The sequence below is a fragment of the Heteronotia binoei genome, chromosome 12 (genome assembly GCF_032191835.1).
Source record: "Heteronotia binoei isolate CCM8104 ecotype False Entrance Well chromosome 12, APGP_CSIRO_Hbin_v1, whole genome shotgun sequence".
Taxonomy (NCBI): domain Eukaryota; kingdom Metazoa; phylum Chordata; class Lepidosauria; order Squamata; family Gekkonidae; genus Heteronotia; species Heteronotia binoei.
In genome coordinates, this window is record NC_083234.1 from 48,874,823 (window position 1) to 48,899,430 (window position 24,608).

The following is a 24,608-nucleotide window of genomic DNA, read 5'->3' on the forward strand; positions in this document are numbered from 1 at the left end:
AGGAACCAATCATTCTCCTCTCTTCCCTTTTATTCTAAAAAAACCCCAACAACAAAAACGGACAAGGGGAGAACATGAAAGAGGTTTATAAAATTATGCATGGAAAGAGTTGACAAGATTTTTTTCCCCCTCTTCAAATACTAGAACTTGATGCCACCCAACAAAAGTGATGGGTGGTAGCTGTGGTGACTAAGGGGAACCCCCACATTCAAAGGCATACCAGAGTCAGGAGGCCTGCCTCTATGCCCTATTGTTGGTCATTGAGAGGAACTGGTTGGCCACTGTGAGACAGGATGCTGGAGTAGGTGGACCATCAGTCTGTTTCAGTGGGGTTCTTATGTTCTTAATCTCGCAACAACCCCATGAAGTAAATTACCCAACAAGCTCCTACGGAAGCATGGAAATTGACACTTTTATTATACTTAATCAGACCACCAAGGTCATCTGTACTCTGACTGGCAGTAGCTCTTCTAGCTTGTTGCGGTCTTTCACCTTACCTATTACCTGGTACAGGGAGAGGGGTGGCTCAGAGGCTAGGTGAAATTTAAGCCAGGAACACCAGAATCTCACAGCTCAGGCTTTTATCAACCCAGCTCTCAGAGGACTGGAACTGTGGGCAACATCACACAAAGACTCACTAAGAGAAAATGTTCTGCTCTGATTCTCAGAAAATTCTGCTCTAAACAAGTGTTACTTATTAAGGAACAATTCACAGATGTCATAAACAGGCAGCAAATGTACTATCAGCCTAAAGAAAAAAAAATAGGTGCCTCTAGCATCACCCCCATCCCACTCATAAGAAGAGTGCTTTATTTGAAGGTCCCATAAGTATTAAACAGAATTTTGGCAAGGAGACTGCAAGTGGCTGTCAGAAACACACAGCCAAAGGCCAACTGGGCTTGATGTAACATGCCATGCAATTCTCTATACTAGAGCACAGGTCTGTTTCAGAGCAGATCAATTAAAGGGGCAAGGGAGATTTTGACTTTGCCGAACACTAAACCTATGCTCCTATAACATACTTGCCCTCACCTGGATGATACACCCTAGCCTGCTCATCAGATCCTGGAAGCTAAGCAGGGCTGCCCCTTGTTACTACTTGCATGGAAGACCATTAAGGAAGTCCAAGAGTACTGAGCAAGGGCAAGCCACCTTTGCTCCTCTCTTGCCAACAGAGTTTTCTCTAAGATGGTTGCAACTTGACAGCACTTTCCACCACCACCTATACACACTTACGTACTACACTCTAAATAACCATTTAGACTGTAAAAGTTAGTCCACACAGTACATCCATGCATCAGTCATAATGCAAGCCTATGGATTAGCCCCACTGTGTTCATAAGAGCCTTAGCCTGTCCAGAAGAGGGACCACCTCTTCCTACAATCCCCTTTTAGTTTAAGAAGTTCCAACATAATAAAGTGATACCAGAACCATTTCTAGATTACTCAGAGAAACAGGGAATTTAAAGGCAAAGAGCAACTAGTCTTCAATGATATTTCTCCAGTCCTCTCCCCTTTCTGAATTACCTCAACTAGCTTTCAACAACTACATTCTTGACAACACAAGTGAACTTTATGACCAGGCTAGTGTGTATACTCCAAGAATCCCTTCATGTGATCTGACAGGCTTGACTTTAGAATTGTCTCTAAAATAATCTTGTGCAAGGCACACCCTCTTCAGTCTGCGTTTTAGCAATATCCTGTTAGCTTTAGGACTCAACATTTACTTATGTGGGAGGAATAAATCACATCCCCATTCTAGGTCAAAGGAAGCTAAGCAGGTGATTTTAATCTGGATTGTATCTCTGTCAAATTAATTGTGGAAGGAAAGCAAAAAAACAAAACAAAAAACCCCCTAATACCAGGAATGTTTAACTGTGCATATTAACAAAACAACTCAGAAGCAAGTCTGTCTAAACTATGCAGGGTTTACTCTTAATTTAAGTCTTCAATGGTAAGTATTTCGGTAAGTACAAAGGTAAGTACTTTAACTTCAGTCTTCAGTGGTAAGTACTCTGAAGGGGACGGGGGAGAACAGAATCTTGATGGCATTCACTTGCTAAGATGGAAAACTCAAAAAGAAAGAGCACTCAAACTCCTGCACTTATATGGTGCACAATCCTTCAGAAAGTTCTTAATTGCACAGAGTGGTAGGTTGCACCAATGGTTTGTATCTACCTCCCACTATGCTTTCATCATCTCTGCACCTCACCTTAAGCCTTGTAGGTGTTGTTTCTTTAAAAAAAATCCATAAAAATGGCAGCATGAGAAAGTGTCCAATATAATTGCCAGCCAACTCCTGCCTTTGCAAACTGGTACTAAGTCCCATCAAGGGAACATAATATATAACACAGAATTTGCACCATGATGACCACTAGTTTCAATGGCTTATAAAAATGGTAGGAAAAAAAACACACACAAGCTAGCAGTGGTTGCTTTTCTATGAGTGTCTTAGGCAAACCTCTTACTAAGGCTGCATGCCCACATAGCACCCCCTCGACCTATTTTAAAAATGCTGTACTGAAGGTGACATAAACATCAGTATGCAGAACTGTGTGCATCAACTGCACAAAAAACAAATGTTGATTTGTTCTGTAAACATCAAGAGAAAGTCACCCACAGTACTGCTGGGATATTGCACAAGCAAACATATAGGTTTTTCTTACAACCAAACAACTGTAGTGCCCTCTGCTGGACAGACACAAAATGAAGACAATAGACAACCAGCAAACCAGGACTGGAAATAAATCAGAAGGCTGATGCAAAGGTGGTTTCCCACCAAGCTTTCATCAGAAAAAGAAATAAAGTCTGAGCTGGTTCCAGGAAAGTGGGTTAGAAATCCGATGAAATAAATAAATAAATAATGTTGTGCATTTAACAACATATTTTGCAAGCCTCTGCAACACAAATCCAATTTGCATCCTAAGGTTAATCCTTTGATCATACTCTGCAAGTGTGCTCCGGGAAACATTCTTCTTTTTTCCTTTTAATTTTAGCTTGCAAGATTTAAAAATGGAAATCTACAAAAAAGAGAAATATGTGTGGAAGCCATTTTGAGAAGAACAAAAAGCCAAAAACATTACCATCTCCCCTTATGAGATAAAAGTCATTTTCACAGACTCTTCCCAATTGCCACAGGTACTGCTGCTAAGACAACACAGTGATGGGAGTAAAGTCTTTTCATGTGTTATAATTGCAGGTATCAGGCAATAAAGTCCAGAGGCCTGTTAAATCCACCTTTCCTGTTCATGTACTGCCTGCCAGGAAAGAAAGAACAAACGTTAGAAGCAAGCCACGCTGAAGCCTCAAAGCAAATGTTAGCAGCAGCAAGCTACCCTGAAGCCTCATCTCTCAACTCTTCAAACTTCTCCTAGGCCACAAAATACTAGAAATTTTCACCAGCCATTGCCTGTAGGGTTTCAAACTTTTTGTTGTACAGAAAAATAGGTTTGTTGGGATACAAACTGTTGAGCTCAACACAGAATGAGGTAATATTGTGGAAAAGTAGAACAAAGACAAACCTGATTTTTGCATATACTTAGCAATACACCTAGTAGAATGCTGATGTGACAATGGCAGGTCAACTGTACAGTCCTACAGGTCTACATCTTAACAAAATGGGTTCCTCAGATGGCACCACACTAATCTACATAATGCTGGTGAATCTCAGCAAGGGTGGGAAGCATGGGGTGAGGGTCATCTAGAAGACCTTTTACTCTCTTCCTCTAAGCCCAATTTTAGGTGTTTTATTTATACTTAAGGAACTCAAGTCCCCTTCAAGGCAAATGGCTCACTGCACTGAGTTTATGAATCTGGGACAATTCAAATTTGGTACATTCCAGCTAACTGCCGCAGATGAACATACTTTCCACTAAGAGGCCTTCAGTAATTTGCATCAAATGCCCCACCCTCCCTTTTTGGGGTTAACTGAGAAACATGGTTCCTTTTGCATGCATTCCTGAGAATCACAGAATAGTAGGCTAAGCAGTATTCTCTTCAGCATAAGGGACCTCAGAGTCACAACCAATCTATGCAAGTGGAAGACAAGCTAACCTGTACTTCCTCTTCTGGGATACATTTATAGCATAAGCATTTACAGAGCCTTCCACTTTCTTGCCCTGAAAAGAAAAAAAAATGAAAATCACCTTTCAAATCAGCTCTGGGCAAGAGTAATCAAAGTAACAAATGTACAATTCTCAAGACATCCATTATGCTAACTTTCTAGTCTATCTTCTTCCTCTTTGCAAACTTAAAAAAAAAGCTGTTTGGGAATCTTTCTAGAAAGAGATCCTGCCACAATGACAAATTTACATTAGTGGGTTTCCAATTTTTTTTTTCAACTATAGAGTACCTTTTCTTCAGATGCTTGTGAGAGAATTCCTTCCCCTACTTTACAAGTCCTTTGCATTGCAGAAGGTTCTGGAGGATATTCAAGAGTTCACAGTTTACCATGTGGCTAGAAAAGAGCACTTTAAGGACTAACAAAATAGTCTTTAAGGTGCTGCTGGACTCGTGCTCTTTTCTACTGCTAAAGACAAACACAGCTACCTGTCTTGATCTATCACCAGGGTGCTAGTCAGACCCAGTGAACTTGGGCCAAGTGAACTAAGAGTACTCTGCAGAACAAAATCAATATGTCTCCTGCAGCAGACTATGGGAAGAGACAAACAGTTAACCTGGGATCCTGGAAGATTCCTGTACAAGGCAATATTTGAATAAATTCCTAGAATGGTCCAGTATTGAGCCAGAAATTGGCTCAAGTCAAACGGAAGGGCGGGATATAAATCATGAATGAATGAATGAAGACGACACAGTTTGTGGAATTCAAAATCTGTGGAATTTTTCAACCCATTTTCAAAATTTCAGAGCAATGTACAAAAAACAAGCAGACAACCAATAAATACAAATGTAGTCTATTTTGGGGTTTTTGGCTTTACTGAAACAGCAGCAGAAAATCAAAACAAGCAAGACCAGCAGAATAATAACAAGGTGGCCATTTAACAAGGTGACTTTCATACATCTCTTTGGAATATTTGAATAGATGGAGCTAAAAGAACAAAGGTGGAGGAGGCAAAGGACATCCCTGTGCTCTCAAGCAACCACAAAAAAGGCTCTGCTGCATGTGGAAGCCAATTTATAACACCGGTACTCCACCCTTCTCCTATACAGCTCAAGGCAGTATATAATTACACTATCCTTCATTTTCTGCTCACAAGAGACCTGTGAGGTAGATTAGGCTTGAGAAATGACAATAAGGCTTCTCAGTGAGTTTCATGGCTACCTGGACACTTGAATACAGACCTCTCCACTCCCAGTCCAATCTGGTATCCCTGTAAATCACTGCCTGAAATTATGATAGTAGCACATGCAATTGTTTTAAATTGTTTTTATGTTTTTATTGTTGTTTATTGTATCAGTCACACTAATATGTTCATGTCAACCCTTGGTTTGTGAGCCGCCCTGAGCCTGCCTTTGGTGAGGAGGGCGGGATATAAATTAAATTAAGAAATAAATAATAAATAAATAAGATGCAACATGAAACATGGCCTATTCACCTCATCTCAATGAGATCTTTGCATTTTGAGATCAACAAGCCCCAGGTTGTTTACATAACATGAAGACAGCACCTTGAATTTGGCCTAGAAACATACAGGAGGCCAGCATAATTGCTTTAGCATTGGTGCAATGTGTTCACAGATGCTAACACCACACAGATTTCTGGCTATCACATTTTGCACTAGCTGAGTTTCAAAACTGTATTCATGGGTAGCCCCAAGAAGCACACACTAAATTGTATAATCTAGAGGAAACCAAGGCTTGAATGACAGTAGCCACAACCTGGTCTTTCAGCACAAATGCAGTTGCTAGCTAAGCTGAAAACATCACTCCAGCACGCAACAAACATCTTGCAGTTCAGGAGCAAAGCACAGTCCAGAGCACCATCAAGCTGAAAACCTTAGTTTTCAAAAGACACCTGACCTCTCCCTCTAAATCAGTCCTTTCCTCTTTTAGCCAGTCTATGATTCCTAACACATCATCTGCCCTGACCCGGATGGCCCAGGATAACTTAATCTAATTAGATCTCAAAAGACAAGGAGGATTGGTCCTGTCTAGTATTTGGATGGGAGACAAACTAAGGAAGTCCAGGGCTGCTATGCAAAGGCAGGCATTGGCAAATCACCTCTGAGCATCTCTTGCCTTAAAAACCCTACAGGATCACACCCTGACCTGGATAAGCCAGGCAAACCCAATCTTGTCAGATCTCAAAAGCTAAGCAGGGCCGACCCTGGCAAGTATTTATATGGGAGACCTTCAGAGAATACCAGGGTCAGGAGGCAGGCTATCAAGCCACTTCTCTGAACATTCTCCATGCCCCAGTAAGAGTCCCCAGAGGGTGCCATGACTTCCAGGCATGTGCATACACACAGATACAAAAAATACAACCACCCCCCACAACTTTATGGTGTCCCCATAAGTCAGCTGCAACTTGATGGCACCCCTCCCTTGCAACACATAATTCACTCTGAGTCAGTTTATTACCAACTGAAGGCACAATGAAGAATATGAAAAAGAATTGAGAGCTAGGTATTGTCTGCACATAGATAATTCATACCTCTGAAGGATTCTTCAGCACTTCTGGGTAGATGGTTATAAAGAGTATGGGTAATACAGTGGTCCCAAAACAGAATTACTCCCATGAGATCAAACAGCAATTTCCTTAATATATCATGCAGACATCCCCCACCCCCTGGAAATGGAACTACTTAAAAGCAGCGTCCTGTAACACTTAACTTTGCAAGGCATTCCAAAAGAATACCATGATCTATGGTAATTAAAAGCTATGAAGAAAGCAAGAGGATTCAGCAGTGTCACACTTCCTCTATCCATTCTCCCAGTGCAAGAGATAGAATGACCAAGGCAGTCTCTCTCAAATCCAGCCCAACACAAAGCCAAAGTGGACAATCAATTTAAGCCAAGAATATTTGCAGCAGGTGAGCAATCATCTGTTTGTCACAATAAGTAAATTTAATACCTGCCTATGCTTATTTGGATCCGCCACACTTAGACTCCGCCCCCCCCCCCAGGAAAAGTCTCATCAATGCCTCCTTTCCCCATTTTTCCAGTGGTCTTCAAAAATTCATAATCTGCCCTGTCCTGGATAGCCCAGGCAAACCTGATCAGATTTCTGAAGCTAAGCAGAATCAACTCTGGTTAGTACTTGGATGAGAGATCTCCTTGAAATACCAAGTTGGGAAGACAGGGGCAGGTTTTGTTCAATCACCTCTCTGCATATCCTCCAATTCCCTAGTAGGGGGTCAGACACCAGAGGCTAACATGACAGGAAAAGTCTCATCAATGCCTCCTTTCCCCATTTTTCCAGTGGTCTTCAAAAATTCATAATCTGCCCTGTCCTGGATAGCCCAGGCAAACCTGATCAGATTTCTGAAGCTAAGCAGAATCAACTCTGGTTAGTACTTGGATGAGAGATCTCCTTGAAATACCAAGTTGGGAAGACAGGGGCAGGTTTTGTTCAATCACCTCTCTGCATATCCTCCAATTCCCTAGTAGGGGGTCAGACACCAGAGGCTAACATGACTTCCAGGTGGGGGGAGGGAGGGGGAGAGGGAGTGAGAGAGCGCTCACTGATTGCATTAGTTCACTAACTAGCTGAATAACATTATCCATAATGGGCAAGGACTGAGAAGACAAGCAGTGGTACGAACCTGTTCAAGCGCCTATGGTCAAAATTAATCAAATCAATCCAATTATGCTCATCATTGCTACAGGGTCTTGGGAACGTATCTACCAACTATGCATCACCTTTGGTGGACCATGTGTGGGAGATTCATCCCACAAAGTTTCATACAAAAGAAATGCTAACTGGCAACTAACAGTTCATCAGGTTCATTGAATCATGGTTGGATTAGTATATTAATAGTAAAGAAAACATCTTTCTCCTCCAGCATTGTGTTGGCAACCTGCTGTGTAACGGAGCTGTTCTGGGTCACCAGAAACTTAATCCAACTAAGGTTCAATGAACCTGATGAACAAAACTTAGCTTAACTGACTAATGGTCTGACTTGCCATAAGGTCTATGCTAACTCAGATTCCACCCACACATAACGGGAAAATGACAAATTAGCTAAAATCTAATTTTAGACTAATTCATGAACGAGCAGTCTCCCAATAGCTATTAGACAAAAAACAAAATTACATCTGTCCTAAACAAAATCTGTACAAAGGCAGTTTGTCTGTCCTTTTTTGCAACAAATCCAGTTAATTAAATACACAAGGCTGTATTGTTGCTCCTTGTTTTTTGGTTTTTTAAAAGCAATTAAATAACAATCACCAGTTGCTATTTCCAGCATGACAGTTTATCATCCCAAGGAACAGAGGTTCACTTTACAAAATGTGCGTTAAGAAACATCTCCAGTACTGCTGCATCTCAATTCATAGAAATTAAGCATCTTGGGTTAATTTGCTTAATTTCTTAATTGTTTTTAGTATTAATTTATCCTGGTTTAGCTAGTCAAAGGCAAGAGCTCTGCTGAAAAGTGCTGCAGATTTTTTTCCAGTCCCTCTTGTACTTTTGAGATGGCAGCTGGCATAGCTCACACATTATTCACATCAAGAAGCTTTGTGGGGTTTCTATTCTTCTGTAGAGTTGGATACATACATTCTTGCTGATTAAATTATTGACCAACGAGCAAACGCAGCCCACTCCTTAGCAGTTGAGCCTAAGAGCCAAGGATAAGCACTCACCTTCGTTGTGTCAAAGTTTGCAAAGCCCATCATTTTCATCATTTCTATTTCTTCCTCTGTTTTACCCTCGAGATCTTCTTCTAGATAATATAATACAACCAAGAGATAAAGAAAACAGGAACTACAAGTACCTTAATGCCTATGCCAACAGAGAGAAGCCAGGATCAAGAACGGCAAAAAGCTCTTGGCACTATTTGGGAATTAAAGCTATTCTTGGAGAAACCAAATACATTTCTTGAAAGGCTACCTTTTCATATGTTCTGAGTTTAAATCTGTAATTTCACTGTACATAATGAGTCTGGTAAGATACTAAATTTGTTTGTACTTTTCCTCTGAAACCATAAGAAATTCTAAGGAAGCTTTTGTGACAAGTAGGGTTGCTGCACATTTACAATCCAAAACCAACCCCAGCAACTTGTCATCACATAATAAAACCAACCCCATTGTGTTTTGAGGAAAACCAATAATTTACGCTGACAAATGTGGCTATTTCTCAGCAATAGCTATGCTACACTGGGGGAAGATGTGCAAGACATGGAAATCATATCAACATAGTGCAAGCAAAGTAATCACATGGAAAGGCCCTCAGATTCAATTCCAGCATACTATCCACTAGCTCTTCACAGGAAAGTTGGCTATATGCTGCCTACAGAACCAGGAAGTCATCGTCAAATTCCTTGCCCAAAGACTGGTTCCTGCTCACATTAATACCCCATCTCACAAATAACCCATATAATCCAGACCACAGGTAGAGAGAGTTGGAATTGACAAGGAGCATTTAATCAAAATGTTATTCAGCCAGGCTTGCAAAACCACAAGGCTCTGTTTCATTACCTGTGATCTGACGCTCTTTGCCTTTGGAGTCTTTGGTTTCTTTTTTTTCATCATTTCTTTCTTTTTGTCGGGGAGGTGAAGGGGAGCTGGATCGGTGTCGCCGGGGAGACCTAGAATGTCAACCAAGTGCAGTTCTCATCTTAACAATGAGAGGAAATGAAATAGGCTTTGCCAGTCAACAAACCAAGAACAAAGAAGCACTTGCATGTTCATAGGGTTTCCAACAGGGCGCAAACACAGATTCACAAACATTACATCTCTAAATCTCCATGCTAAAAACTTTCCTAACATCCTCACTGATAATCACCATTATTTAGTTATTTCCCTTCTTACAAACAAACTGTCCCATCACAAAGGCTTTATTGTCAATGGGATCAGACAAGAATGCAGAGAGCTGGACTCTGCAACCAGGAAATTAATTTTCTGACCATATTCATATGAGCCCTTTGTGCCAAAAAACAACACCACCACCACCACCACCACGGGGAAGATCACTATACATTGTTTAATGCTATCCTAACCAATGTTCCCTCTAAGCTACAGGGTCTTGTGAGCAACTGATATTAAAGTTGTGAGCTACTGGCATTAAAGTTGTGAGCTACTGCATAAATTAGAGTGCTCTGGGGTCATCCTTCCTGAACTAAGACAAAAATGTGTGAGCTGGAGGCTAAAAATCTGTGAGCTAGCTCACGCTAACTCAGCTTAGAGGGAATGTTGGTCCTAACACTGCTGAGTGTCACTGAATTTAGGGTGGGTGATAACCCATACAAGGATTTGAACCCAGACAACAGTGCACCATGTACTATAGGGAACTGCCCGTATTCAGACAGATTGTTATCTGTTGTCTAAGCCAGACAGAGAAGAAGCTATAACCAAGTACCTTCTTTACAGCTGAGCAGCCCTCTTCCTTCCAGCTGTCATTGAAGTCAAAAGAAAATAAGCAGCAGGAGCCAGGCACTTTTCATCATACATGAACCAAGATCTCACTGATATGTGTTTTTATTTTTAATTGCTGCAAAGCACTGAAAATCTACATTTTTGGTTGAGAAGGAGGGTAAAAATTACCCCCCAAAATCCATAATGTTAGCAAAAAATCCCAGTTACTCAACCAAACCCCGCACAGGAACCAGTGCTAATCTGTTGCCTAAGCCAGACAGAGAAGAAGCTATAACCAAGTACCTTCTTTACAGCTGAGCAGCCCTCTTCCTTCCAGCTGTCATTGAAGCCAAAAGAATATAAGCAGCAGGAGCCCGGCACTTTTCATCATACATGCACCAAGATCTCACTGATATGTTTTATTTTTAATTGCTGCAAAGCACTGAGAATCCACATTTTTGGTTGAGAAGGAGGGTAAAAATTACCCCCCAAAATCCATAATGTTAGCAAAGGATCCCAGTTACTCAACCAAACCGCGCACAGGAACCAGTGCTAATCCGCAAACAACCCCTCTTCCTCTTTGCCAGACGTTACACAACAAAGCTGCTGGAGATGGTAGACAGGAAAGCAATAAGTATGCTGGAGGTTACTTTGAAACTGAAAAGAAAGAAAACAGATTTTCCCCTCCCCTGGCCATCCCAGCTGCCTGAGAGAAGAGACAAGCAGTCATGTATCTTTGTTAGATAATCCAGCCATCTTTCTCCTAGAGGTTTCTTATGGCAAGAGCTATTAGCCTGCTCTATCCTCATGTATACTGCCTACAACAAGAGCATCAACTCTAAGAAATTAGTCACTTGCCTCACAGAACTGGTTAACCAGATACTCAGCACTATCAGATGTCACCTTCTCACCTTGATCTCCTCCTATGTGGTGAACGGGAACGGCTTCTCCTCCTATCTCTCTCTCGGGACCTTGACCTTTCCCGCCGCCTCCTCTCTCTCTCTCGTGAGGTGGATCTAGAGCGCCGACGTTCTTTACAGAATGAAAGAAAAAGATTATGGAAAGAGATAACACGGAGAGACAAAATCTTTGTTACAAAAGCTTTCTTTCTTACCCCTTTGATCCAATAACAATAACAAACCAGACCCAAATCCTTCAAAAAACTAGCCTGCCTCATGACTAGTTTTCAATTAATAGATTAAAACACAACTCTCTACCAATAATTACTAGTATTAAATAGCACAGCATAGTGTTTAAAAGTATTAGAGAACCATGTCTGATTCCTCACTCCTCCACATGAAGCCTGCTGAGTGATCTTGGGCCAGTCACAGACTTCTTTCAGAACTCTCTCAGCCTCATCTACCTCATAAGATGCCTGCTGTGGGTAGGGGAAGCGAAGGTGATTATAAACTGCTTTGAGACTCCTTAAGGTACAGAAAAGCAGGGTATAAAACCAACTTTTCTTTCCTCTCACGAACGACTTTAAACTTACCACAATTGTTTTAAACCTCAGCTGAATGCTTACATTAAAATACTTATGCTGTTATAGGCTGCTCAAAAGTGAAATACAGTAGTTTTCTTTTATCACTAGCTTTTTAAAGTTAAAGCATTAAGGCACGTTTCCCTCTCTGGGAGTATGATAGCTGTCCGTTTTACATTCCACACCCTGCTTGTTCCGAGATGGTGCAGAAAAACTAATACCGTAGCATGCCCCCCTTTGTTACTACAACAGACTTATGATGAAAGATAACCTGAGAATTACGCTGACTTCTAAGCGAACGTTTTCTGATGTATGCAGCATCCAAAAATGGATGAAGTTGGGGGAAAGCTGTTCAGGAGAAGCAGCTCGTTGCTTTTAAGGAGCTTACAAACTGCAACTGACGGTGGAGTGGAGAACAAAAGCGGCTGTACAGCAAAGGAAAAAAGAGGCCTATAAAGGGTCCCTCACTGAGAGGTGAAAACTCACTTCTACTACGGGCGAAGCAGCCAGAAAAAGAGTCGCACTCTTCTATGGTGCCAACACCTGCAGTGACAGCCTTTACTACTCACCCCTGCGAGGCGGAGACCTAGAACGGCTTCGGCCCATCCCGCCTCTCTCAAGCCGACGCAACAATTACCGCGCCCCTCGACCACCTAACAGACTTCCGGTCCGGCGGTCCGTTCACCTTCGATCCGACCGGAAACATTCCACTCATCATCTTCAGTTCCGCCCCCGGGCTTGGCCTTTCGGATATATTTCCGACCAATCCGCCAGCGACTACTTGAAGATACCTATTCAGACAGGACCTGGGACTTCCCTCTTCTAGTAACACTCGTCGGATCTTCAGGAGGAAGCTTTCTCGTGCCTAAAACAAAGAAACCCCCTCCCCATTTTTTCCTCTCATCTGTTTTTAAAAAATTAAGCTTCTATTTTTCTTTTTTAAGGTATTCTGAAGCTGAAGCTCAAATACTTTGGCCACCAAATGAGAAGGGAGCACTCACTGGAGAAGATCCTGATGCTGGGAAAGACAGAAGACAAAAGAAGGGGACGGCAAAAGATGAAATGGCTGGTCAGCGTTACTGATGTAACTAACACAAATTTGAGCAGACTTCGGAGGATGGTGGAAGACAGGAGGGCCTGGCGTGACCTTGTCCATAAGGTCGCAAAGAGTCGTACTCGACTGTGCGAGTGAACAACAACATTCTGTAGTCGCCTGAGTTTGATCCTGGGTTCAGGTAGCTGGCTCGGTAGAATAAGTACTCAGCTTACTGGGGATAAAAGTGTAGATGACTGGGGTAGGCAATGGCAAACCACCCCGTAACAAAAAGTCTGCCAAGAAAACATCATGACCCCATGGGTCAGTAACGACTGGGTGCTTGCACAGGGGACTACCTTTACCTTTTATTCTGTAGTGTCTCACAGATGTTTAGGCATGGATTCACATGTACAATCTGACATGCCCTTCAGCCTGTTTCCTGATGTGGCTGTACATGTATGAAAAATTGAAAGGCAGTTGAGTTTATGGTTTTTCTGAAAATATGTTGTTAGCCTCCCTGAGCCTGCCTAGGCAAGGAGGGCGGGATATAAATAAAATTTATTATTATTATTATATTGATGGCCCAATCCAATAGGAAGGCGGATTTTTCAAATGCCTTCTAACCATCTCTTTACGTTGGTCTTTATTTAACTTAATACACTGGGCCTGCTGGCTTGAATTTTAACTGGTGGGCTGATGTGGATGCAACAAGAGCAGTTTATTTGAAGGTTGTTTTGATTCACGACCTGAGTTCGATCCCAGCAGAAGCTGGGTTCAGGTAGCTGACTCCAGGTTGACTCAGCCTTCCATCCTTCCGAGGTCGGTAAAATGAGTACCCAGCTTTCGGGGGGGAAAGTGAAGATGACTGGGGAAGGCAATGTCAAACCACTCCGTAAAAAAGTTTGCCATGAAAACATTGTGAAAGCAACGTCACCCCAGAGTCGGAAACGACTGGTGCTTGCACAGGGGACTACCTTTTTCTTTTATTCATGAATTTAAAACACAGAAAGGATAGATGTTTCCTTCTAACAGTGAAATGATTGTTTTTAAAAAAATAAAATAAAACATTAAGCTGTAACATCCAGGCCTTTTTTTGAGCAGGAATGCAGTTCTGGCTGGTTTTGCATCAGGGGGTATGGCCTAATATGCAAATTAGTTCCTGCTGAGCTTTATCTACAACCCCCCCCAATCTTAACATTTCCAGAATAATCTACATTGATTTTAATATATTGCAGCTTTCTTCTAGTGTAATCAATTCATCAATATAAGAGTCAGAAGATAAATGATTTTTAAAAAAATGAATGGAGAGCCTAATTATTATAATTAAATGTGTGTGTTAAATTAGTGCTTGAGCATCTTTCCCAGTTGGAGAGCCAGTTTGGTGTAGTGGTTAAGTGTGGGGACTCTAATCTGGGAGAACCTGGTTTGATTCCCCACTCCTCCACTTGCAGCTGCTGGAATGGCCTTGGGTCAGCCATAGGGCAGAGGTTATCCTTGAAAGGGCAGCTGCTATGAGAGCCCTCTCCAGCCCCACCCACCTCACAGGGTGTCTACTGTGGGGGAGGAAGGTAAAGGAGATTGTGAGCTGCTCTGAGACTCTTCGGAGTGGAAGGCGGGATATAAATCCAATATCTTCTATCTTCTTCCCTGGCTTTTGCCAGATTTTGATCTATATAGGGTTACAGAGATTGGCAAATTCTTGGAGGTTTGTAGAAGGAGTCTGGGGAGGTGGAGGACCTCAACAGGTATTATACTATAGAGCAGGGTTTCCCAAACTTTTCTTTCCCGTGGCCTGGTTATTTTTATACTTCTCCTTCATGACCCATTAAAATTTGGGGGTGGACCCAGGAGACTTTGGGTGTGGAGCTGGGAGACAGAAATTATGTCATTTCCTGTGGTGTCAAAGACCAAGTGATGTCACTTCCGGGGCATACTGAACCAAAACTCCACCTTTTCCTGTGATGTCACTTAAAGGGCACTCCCCCAAACCTGCCTCTTCTTTGGAAGTAAATTATTTTCAGAAAAATCTCTGAAACACATGCTGAGCCAAAATGGGGGGTGGAAAGTGGGCAGGCCTCTCTTTTCACCCCCACACCTGCATGCACCTATCTATTTGTGTATTCTTCTCCAGCTTCCAAGCGCTCATAATGCCCATGCTCAATTGCCTGCACCACCTTCACATCCCTTCCTCAACAGCACTGGCCAGTGTATGCAGTTGGGAGTGCCATTGCCATCAGGAATGCCAGCACTGTGTACCACCCACACTGGGCCCTGCCAGCTGCTCTGCCTCAAAATATGCTGATACATTTAGTAGGCCCTTCCTTCAGCTGCTGCTACTGGAACCCTGCCTCAAGCTACAACCAAGCTTGCTTGGTTTCAAGAAAATCTTTCGACAGTTATATTTCATACTTTTCTTTGGTTGAAACATGGGGAAATTGTTGTGAAAGGTTGCAGAGAATTGTATTGCAATTAATGAATTATTTTCAAGTTATATGAAGTTCATACAAGCTTTTCTGCAGTTATTCCAAAAAGGATATTTATTAGGGGCTTGCAGCTTTTTACTGGCTGTCTTTCCCATGCCTTTAACAGTAACCTGTTGTGCAGATACTTAGCCAGTGAACTACTTTTATCCTTTTTAATAACTACAGGAGGAGTTTAATTTTGGTGTCAGACAGCCGTTAAAAGCAGGACCAGTAAAATGGTGCCAAGTTCATAGTACCATCTCTTCCAGTACTGTTGAGATATACTGCAGTAATCTCCAATAATCTCTTTCTGCCCCACACCTCTTACTCTCACTCACTCACACAGAAATCTCATAGAAGGCCACCTGGCTACAACTGGGGGTGCCAACTTTTCACTGGCAGAGCTCCTATGTCTGCAACAACAGTATGATGAACAGAAAAGTTTCATCCAGTAGAAATGGAAAGAAAGAAAGGGAAAGAATTAAATGGAAGGAAAGGAAAAGACAGACATGGAAAGAAAGAACATAAACATAAGTGGAGCCATGTTGGATCAGGTCAATGGACTATCCAGTCCAAAATTTCCTCATACGATGCCCAAAAATGTCCACCAGTGGGGCCAGGGCACTAGATGCCTTCCCACTGTTGCTTCCTCCCTCCCAGCACCAAGAATACAGACAGAGCATCACTTGCAGGGAAAGAAAGAAAGAAGGGGGGGGGGGCAAAGAAAAAAAAACCTTCCTCACCTCCAGATGACCCCAGCCAGCAAAAATTCTGCCCAGGGGTCGTTTGGTAAAAAAAAAAGCTAATGGAACGCCCACTCCCCGCCCCTCCCGGCTGAAAAAAACACACACTCTTATTTGCCGCTAGGCGTCCCGGGGAAATCTCCCCAAAAGAACATACTGCAAGGCACATGAAAGCTCATACTTTGAAGAACACTTCATGGGTCTAAGTGCCAGTGGATGCTAGCTTTTCTTTCAAACACTGGGAATGGGGGAGAAGGAAGGAGAGGCAGCTCAGCTCCTCTCTGCACAACACAGGGGCAGGGCGGGGCTAGCTTTGCTGGGGGCGGGGCCAGCATTGGCTATTCTTGTGACCCAGTAGTGAGGTTTCTGTGGCCCGGTTCCGGGTCACGACCCTGCAAATGGGAAACACTGCCATAGAGTATACCTTGCAAAGTAGCCACTTTCTTCAGGTGGTCTGATCTTGGTTGCCTAGAGATCGGTTGAAATTCTGGGAGATCTCCAAGCCCCACAAAGGCTGGCAGCCCTAGGAACTATTGCATAAAATGACTTCAGAAGATTTTGCCTTTGTCAGCGTTAATATTTCTGAGCCATCAGAGCTGTCAAGATCAACTGAGAATGTATTCTCATTTGCAGACAGCAAGGGCACACAGAAAAATTGGCTGTGCATAACTGTAGAGCTGGCCTTTCCCTAGAATTCCATTGAAGTGTGAGCCTGAACACTTTTTGTAAGTAACATCACATTTTCCTGGTTGTGTTGACAAACAACGAGTTAAAAAGCCATGAATAATTTAATTAGTGGCTACTTTATTATTTATTGTAATTATGTGTATATTTTATTCTTTCTAGAGAAGGGGCAGTAAAGCGGGTCTTTTCTCTAGCATTTCACTGGGCTGCCCCAAGATGTGTCAACTCAAGAGGCTGCTAAGCCTAATCAGAACAGCTGGCCAGGATTTCTTGACCACCCAGTCTTTCTGTAGGGTCAGATTCTCCATACCAGCTCTCAGTGATGATCAACCTACAGTTCCAAGTAGCAGAGAGCAACAGCCTAGCCTAAAGAGAGCCAGTTTGGTGTAGTGGTTAAGTGTGTGGACTCTTATCTGGGACAACCGGGTTTGATTTCCCACTCCTCCACTTGCACCTGCTGGAATGGCCTTGGGTCAGCTATAGCTCTGGCAGAGGTTGTCCTTGAAAGGGCAGCTGCTGTGAGAGTTCTCTCAACCCCACACCTCACAGGGTGTCTGTTGTGGGGGAAGAAGATATAGGAAATTGTAAGCTGCTCTGAGTGATTCATAGAGAAGGGTGGAGTATAAATCTGCAATACTTCTTCTTGCTTTTGAAAAGATTAAGTGAAGCTTGCCTAGAATTGTCCAAGAGGAACGAAAATAGACATACACACACAGCAGAGAAACCAACTGCTTACTTATGGAAGTACTCTTGGCCTGCCTAATACAACCCAGCTGGTCAAACTTAGCCACCCAAGCATGCATTGAGTCTTTCCAGATGCTTGGCAGCTTTCTTGTCTTTGCAGTTCTGGGTAGCCAGGCAGAAGGTGAATCAAGGCTCCGATGGGCTGTGTTTGGTCACAAGTCGCGCACAGATGAGCTGTGACTCAGTGATAGAACACAGAGATGTGAAGGCCAAGGGGGGGACATTTGCAACCTGCCATTTTTTCCTGAGGACTTTTTTCATGTAAAAATTTGGAAATTGGAGGGAGCACTGTGGGGAAAATCCTATGGAATAGTTTCTCTTTAGTATGAATGAAATGCTTTTAAGGAAAGCTGTTCCTCACTCAAATGTATAGCATGGATAAATTGGGACATTTGAGGAACACTGAAAAAAACTCCTGTGATTTTTTTTTAAAATGAGTGAAATTGAAAAGATTTTACTCAACATGCATCGTATGAAAATTTCTGTGTACAACAGTCTACAGCATAATGGTAATTCATATGCGTACTTGACATATATACTTTTTCAAGTTTTATTTAAATAATATTGGCAGTTCTTAATATGCTGTATTTACTGATCATACATTAAGATGCTCCATGTTTTGAGTATTATGAAGATTAATTTAACAATGTTGTGAAATTTAGCCTTAATATCCAGGTATGTTGAGTCCTTTGACTCCGTGTCCAAATGATACTTTTAGTTTCTACAGAATTTGTTTTCTATCTTCAACTTTTATTTTCCTACATCTCATAGTGAAAAAATAAAGATGCATGTGATATGAAAGGATAGCAGGTAGCAGTTTGCAATTGTTTCTCAAGCACTGGGTATACTTGCAGTTTTTCTTTTCAAAATGAAGGCATTAATACTTCAAAAATACATAAATATACCAAATGGTACAATTGTCTATGAATTATCAATGAAGCATTTTATGTTGCTAGATCACTAAAAGAGGTTTGATAGGAAAATCAGATTTAATATGCATATAGTCAAGGCTTTTTTTTTTTTGAGCAGGAACGCAGCTCCAACTGGCTTGGTGTCAGAGGTGTGGAAAGTCCCTGGTTCAGTCCTCAGTGATGCAAAAGATATCCACTTGAATTCCTGAAGAGCTACTGCCAGTCAGAGTAGACAATAGTACTTTGATAAACTAATGGTCTGACACAGTATAAAGCAGATGCACATTGTGAGACTCCATCTGCAGTGGGCTGGAACACCCTCTAGAATCCTTTTGGGCTGGGCTACAGGAAAGTCTCTGAACCATGAGAGGTGGGGCATTTGGAGTCATCTCACCCTACTGCTACAGGAGAGATTCCATTCTTCCTCCCTGGCTACCCTGCTTCCTGTCTTTTAAAGGATTCCCTCAGGCTGCTGCAGCCCTGTGCAGCTTTAAAGCCCATGAAAGAGGAGGGGTGTTCCTGCTAGGGTGAATAATAGAGGTAGCTGGGTTCCTAGCACACACCTTACCTTCCTGCACCTCCGTCTTCTGTTACCTTAAAGAGCCTCTGCTCTAGTTTGAAAGGAGTGGGTTTCTGCTGGCCTCATCTGTTGGATCTGGCCCAGTGGCACAGCCTAATCTCCTCTCTAGGCTGCATGGAAGTTGTGGCTGCCTCCCTGTATTGAAGTCTACCTGGCTCCTCCTTGCTTGTTCTTGTGCAGGGCTTTCCCTGGGGCCTTGCCATAGTTGTGTCAGGCTGCTGCAGGGCCTGTACTACAGCCCAGAGCCTCCAAAGGTCCAGATAAGTGTGGGGGTGGAGCTTCTGCCTCCAGATACGTGTTCATAGAACATAAGAACTACTTTGCTTTAATAGGTACATTCCTCTGTGTTCTGTTTCAAACACTGACTGGTCACTTGCCTCCCCTGTTGCTATTTGGCTCCAGCATCTGATTCTCAGAGGTATAGTGCTTCTGACTATGGAGATTCAAGTGATAAAGCTCTTCTTCATGAATTGGTCAAACCCTATGCGAATAAAGTTTTTCAGAAGCAAGGAACCCATCTTGCCCTGAATGTAGAAGCAGAGGGGCTTGAATCCACAATCCCACTGACATAATCCAAGTGACAGAACCACCACAACAGACTCACAGACTTCTGATTTCCAGGCTTTGTGGCTACTTTCTCCCTGCCCCTATTAAATACAAGAGATCTGAAAGGCTTTCAGTGATCTGGTGGAAGTTTATTTGTGTGGGTTCCCCCCCAACCCCAAGCAATCAAAGGAGACAGTAGCATTTATTTAGCAGTGTCTTGCTTGGCCTAAACGGTTACATCCCAAAGAGAGCCAACATCTCCCCCTCAGCTGAGCACAATTGCTTTAATACTGCCATATCCGTTACCTGGAGAAGAAGGGCATATACAATCGCCTCAGTATGTAGCGACATGCAGCATTAGCAGACTTGCAAAGCGACACCATTTGGAAGGGCTCAGCTGCCAACGTGTAAAATTCTCTTGAAGACGACAGGTATTCCAAGATTTTAAAAAACCAAAGTACGATACAAAAAAAGGAAGATATAAAATTGCAAAGGAAAGTAACCACCAAGAAAATGAATTGCCCGTCTAATTGTCTCTGTCGTTTTAAAAAGGTGATAGTAGCGTACAGAACAAAAATAGAGGCTTTTGTGTAATAATGCACAGAGAGAGGAGTTGTAAATCACAAGAGGGATTATTTACATCTGAACTCCAAAGGTAAACTTCACAATATCAGTAAAAGGCCAAACACGGGGCTCGTATTTACAGAGGACAACATTAAATAGCACTTTGAAGCAACGATTGTCAGACACAGACATTTAACTTCTTAGCAGCCTGACTGGTGCGCACAGTTTTGTATCTATTTGTTCAGCTATTGGTACTTTTTTTTCTGGCTGATCTAGGCCAGAGCCACCTCTGATATCTTTTCCCCTTTTGGGCAAGAATGGGAAGCAGGACATTTTCAATATGACTTTTACCTGCTTTCTCCCCCAGCAAAGGTTTGCTCATGTTTTAGTTCTGCAACCTGTAACCCACTCCTTGTGTTGCTCTCTGGGGGAGCAACAGAGAGAATGGCTTGGAGACTACCCTGGATCTGGAGCTTGACTTTGCACATTTGTGGGCCCTGGACAGCTTCCCAGGCTCCTGCCACTAGCCGGGAGCTATGCTGATGCTAATGTCATTGTGTCATGGGGAGCGGGGAAAGGCCAAGAATGTCAACTGAGGGCTGTCTGCAGAAGAGTGTGATGCAGCATTACCAGTCAATCAGAGAGATCCGATGTCATTTGGTATTTTTAAGATTTAATTAGCCTTTCCCCCATCACTTTAGCAATTTCACCACCACAGTTGTATCCCCTTCTTGCTTTTCCAGAAACCCAATAGTATATCCCAGTTCTTCAACCAGAACTTTTGTGAACCAGCCCAGGTCTGTGATTGTCCTGGGTGGTGGGCTTGCTGCAGGGACTTGGTCTTTCAGAGGGCAGGTTAACAGGAAACCCACACAAGAGCCTTCCCAGCAACCATCCTGATATTCTGGAATTCATATTCCCAAGAAGTAAATCTGGCCTTTCCTTGAAAACCTCCAGAAAGATTGGGACCTGTCTTTTCTCAGGAAGCTTTCAAAATTATTTGATACGATCTAATGGTTTAATCTAACTTGATTTGGGTTTTTGTTTGATGTTTGTACAGATTTTGTTATTGGTTTTTGTGTCTTTTAAATTAAAAAGCAGGTAAGTGGTTGGTTTGTTCCAAACTCCTGTGATTTTGGTGGTGCCACAACTGTTCCTTGCAGCTGTGAAAGTCCTGAAAATTCCAATGGGGATGGATGAAAGAGAATACATGGCTCCATTCCTTCAGCATCCCCATTGGCACAATGTATTCTCCAAACCCAATAAAACCCTATATGACTGCTTCCCCTTACCCTGCAGCTCCTTGCAGTTCCCCAGAGGAACAGTCAACACCTTCCTGGCCATCCCACGTTTGTATCATGCAGAAAAGACACACATACAGGTGTTTGTTGCTGGTGAGTGTTTGAAGTATGGCAGGGAAGGAGGGCCCGAGAGGTGTTTAGTAATGAAGCTATGCAGCTTCTCCTGAGCAGGTGGATTTGGCTTGCTGGTAGCCACTTGTTGATGGTCCCCTACCCACCCTGCTGAGATTTAGGAGCTGAAAAAATATATACAACTCTTCTTAGTTTCGATAGGGATTGAAAAGGAGTTAATTCCCCACCACTACCAAAAAAACCCTCAGCCTGATGGCATTTCTTAAATTACAACATATGTCTGTGGAAGGAGGCACCTTCTACTAGACCTCCCTCTCCCATTCTCACCATCTAGGAAACAAAGATCAGATTGCTTATATTGCTACTGTGGTCCCACCCTTGGGGAGAAACAGAAACGAAAACTTCCGCTCCCTTGGAATGAATACCCATTGATCAGCTGCAGAAGGATAGCGATAATTACCGGGCTATTTCAAAATAATTACACACTTGCTTTTGCTTTGCTGATTGCATGGAAGAGGCTCTCCTGTGAACAGAATTCAACTCATAAATGAATAACAAGTAAGTAAATGCCTTGTAATTACAGAGGGAGGGTAGGGAGTCTTTGTTCCCCACTAACTCAAAGTGCCTCTCTTCCAAACATGAACTAGAAGCCAAGCAAGACTTGGAGGGTCTTTGGCATCTTCTGAAGGGACCCCTCAAGCACCACTCAAACGAGAGGAATGCCATAGTTTGGTGTTCCAGATCTTCCTGTGAGCTTGGGCTCATGCTTAAGGCTTAAGCTTCTGGGTGGTTGTAGGCTACTTGGGCTTTCTGGTGACAGAATGGCACCTGTTACAGGGCTAGTGGCTGAAAGGAACTATGGCCTGTTTACCCATGCAAGAGAATGAGGTGGTAGAATGGACCGTATGACTGCAGACTGTGGGAGATTGATTCCAATTGTGAGAGTTCCTTTGCACACAAAAAATAACTCTCTTGCAAACAGATAGCAAGCATAGAAGAAGTCACTTGCTATGCTCATGGTGCTGGCTTTTTAATTTGTAGGGGGATCTTAAGGTAGGGGAATGCTCCAAGTGGCCATCCCCCACAACTCAGTCATGGTGTATTCCATTCTCCCACCTTCTTTTGGTTACATCCTTCTGTGGCCCTTGACTTCAGGAAACTTAGAAGAAAGTGTTTAGGATTGTGCAGTACGTAAGGTCTGACAATCACTCTTAGAGTTCTTATGTAAAGTCAGCATGTGCTGCAACCTCTTGTTGGCTGTGGTTGAGCCCCAGTGCAATAGGCTCTTGGGGTCTACAAAACTTCCTGAGTCTTCTCCTCATGCTGTACCCTGTGGTGGCAGCCTTTTGCCTTCCTATCTGCTGGCCCTGTGGTGTGGCGCTTGCCTTTTGGATCCTAGCCTTTATTTAATTCCTTTGCCTGCAAGCCAACTTGCCATCCAATGGTATAAGCAGGGGGGGGGAACCCTTTTATACAGGTTTTGCCTTCCCCCAGCCACAACACCACCCCCTTCCCCACTGTTGGCTTCTTTAAAGACAGCAATAATATACAGTGGTAGAGGAAAAGTGCCTCTGAGCATGTAAAGAATGCCTTTCCTTCACTATGTAACAACTAAGCTTTATGTTCCCTTCTTCTACTTATGCCTCTCAGCACCTAGGAGTCTGTTTGATGCATCTGACAAAATGGGCTCTGGCCTACCAAAGCCAATGAACATGTTAGTCTTTCTGGTAACACAGGACTCTGATTTTTTTTGTTGCTGTTTGTTTTTTGCTGCAGCATACCAATATGGTTACCTATCTGCAACGTGATCCTCAGAGTTAAAGAGATGGCTTTCTTCTAGGGCAGACGGTGGGGGTTCCAATGTAGGCTTGAGCCCCAGTGCCTCTCTTTTTGGAAATCATACACTGTCCACTCTCCCTTGACAACATTCTGAGAACACAGTCTAAAAAACTTTTTGAAACTCAAGCACAGAACTCTACTGGCTTCACCTTCCCACTGATAAGCCTTATGCTGTCCTGCTGTATCCAACTGGCCTCACCTTCCAACTCTGACACATTCCAGAGGCTCAAACTCAGCAGCCCTCTGGAGGTTCATTGAACGCCCAATCCACAACCAGCTCAGCAGTTATCAGGACAGTAACTAAAACACAGGGTACAGGTTCTTAAGGGGAAAAAATGTCATCTACATTTATACAACACTGAGTCCATCAAAAACAGCCTCAGTTTTGAATTTTTAGACAGTTTTCACTGTAATCTGTGAGTATGCTGAGGATTTTTTAAAAAAGTCTGCAGATTTATTCATAGCTGATAAAATTATTATCAGAGTTAAGATGCCAACTTAAATTATTGTATTCCAAGGGGCATGCACATTTCAGTGCCTGAGACAGACATCTAATAGGTCTCCACTGGCCACTCTGTAACATGGGGCACAATCTGCCAGAAAGTTCTCCTGTACAAGTCCAACTAAAATGAATGCAAAAGCACTCCTGTTCATTTCAGTGCAATGTGTACAGCAGAACTTCCTCCAGATTATGTCCCATGGGTCACAGCTGCCTTTAGATCTGCTGGCTGTCGTGCCTTCAGGTATGCCATCCCAATGCATGGAAAGCAAGACTGAAAGGCCTGCTGGGAGGGGGGAAACTTACAGTTGCTTTAAACATCACATAATTACTATAGTGCTGTTGCCATACATAGGACCTACACACACCTTTTTAAGCAAAGTGTTTTGATGCCATTGACATGCATATATGTTACATAGGCCAGTGCAGAGCAATAGTCACTTAGCATGGAGAACAAGGGAGCTGGTTAGAAATATAGGTGCTCCTGAAAAATACGATCTGAAAAATGGTACAAACACGTGTAAGCACATGGTACTTTGCCTCCCCATCCCTTCCACATGGTTCTCCTTCATACTCTGTCCATTAGGTATGTTAGGGACTTAAGTCACATATATGTTATATAGATCTATATATAGTAAATTCACTTAATGTAATTAGCTGGTATGTGGAAGCAC

At 42.8% G+C, this 24,608-nt stretch overlaps 2 protein-coding genes across 2 annotated transcripts in view; one reads left to right on the plus strand and one right to left on the minus strand.

The window, feature by feature from the left end:
- Window positions 1-24,608, plus strand: part of LOC132580283 (hexokinase-2) — a 388,522-nt gene that overhangs the window by 175,136 nt on the left and 188,778 nt on the right. The gene's annotated exons all lie outside the window — the stretch shown is intronic.
- Window positions 2,974-12,683, minus strand: SNRNP27 (small nuclear ribonucleoprotein U4/U6.U5 subunit 27). Its single transcript, XM_060250698.1, has 6 exons — window positions 12,523-12,683; window positions 11,385-11,505; window positions 9,598-9,707; window positions 8,764-8,843; window positions 4,054-4,118; window positions 2,974-3,257 (listed from the first exon to the last, which is right to left on the minus strand). Exons 1-6 carry the CDS (start codon window positions 12,557-12,559, stop codon window positions 3,203-3,205), a joined length of 468 nt encoding a protein of 155 aa, XP_060106681.1. The 5' UTR covers window positions 12,560-12,683; the 3' UTR covers window positions 2,974-3,202.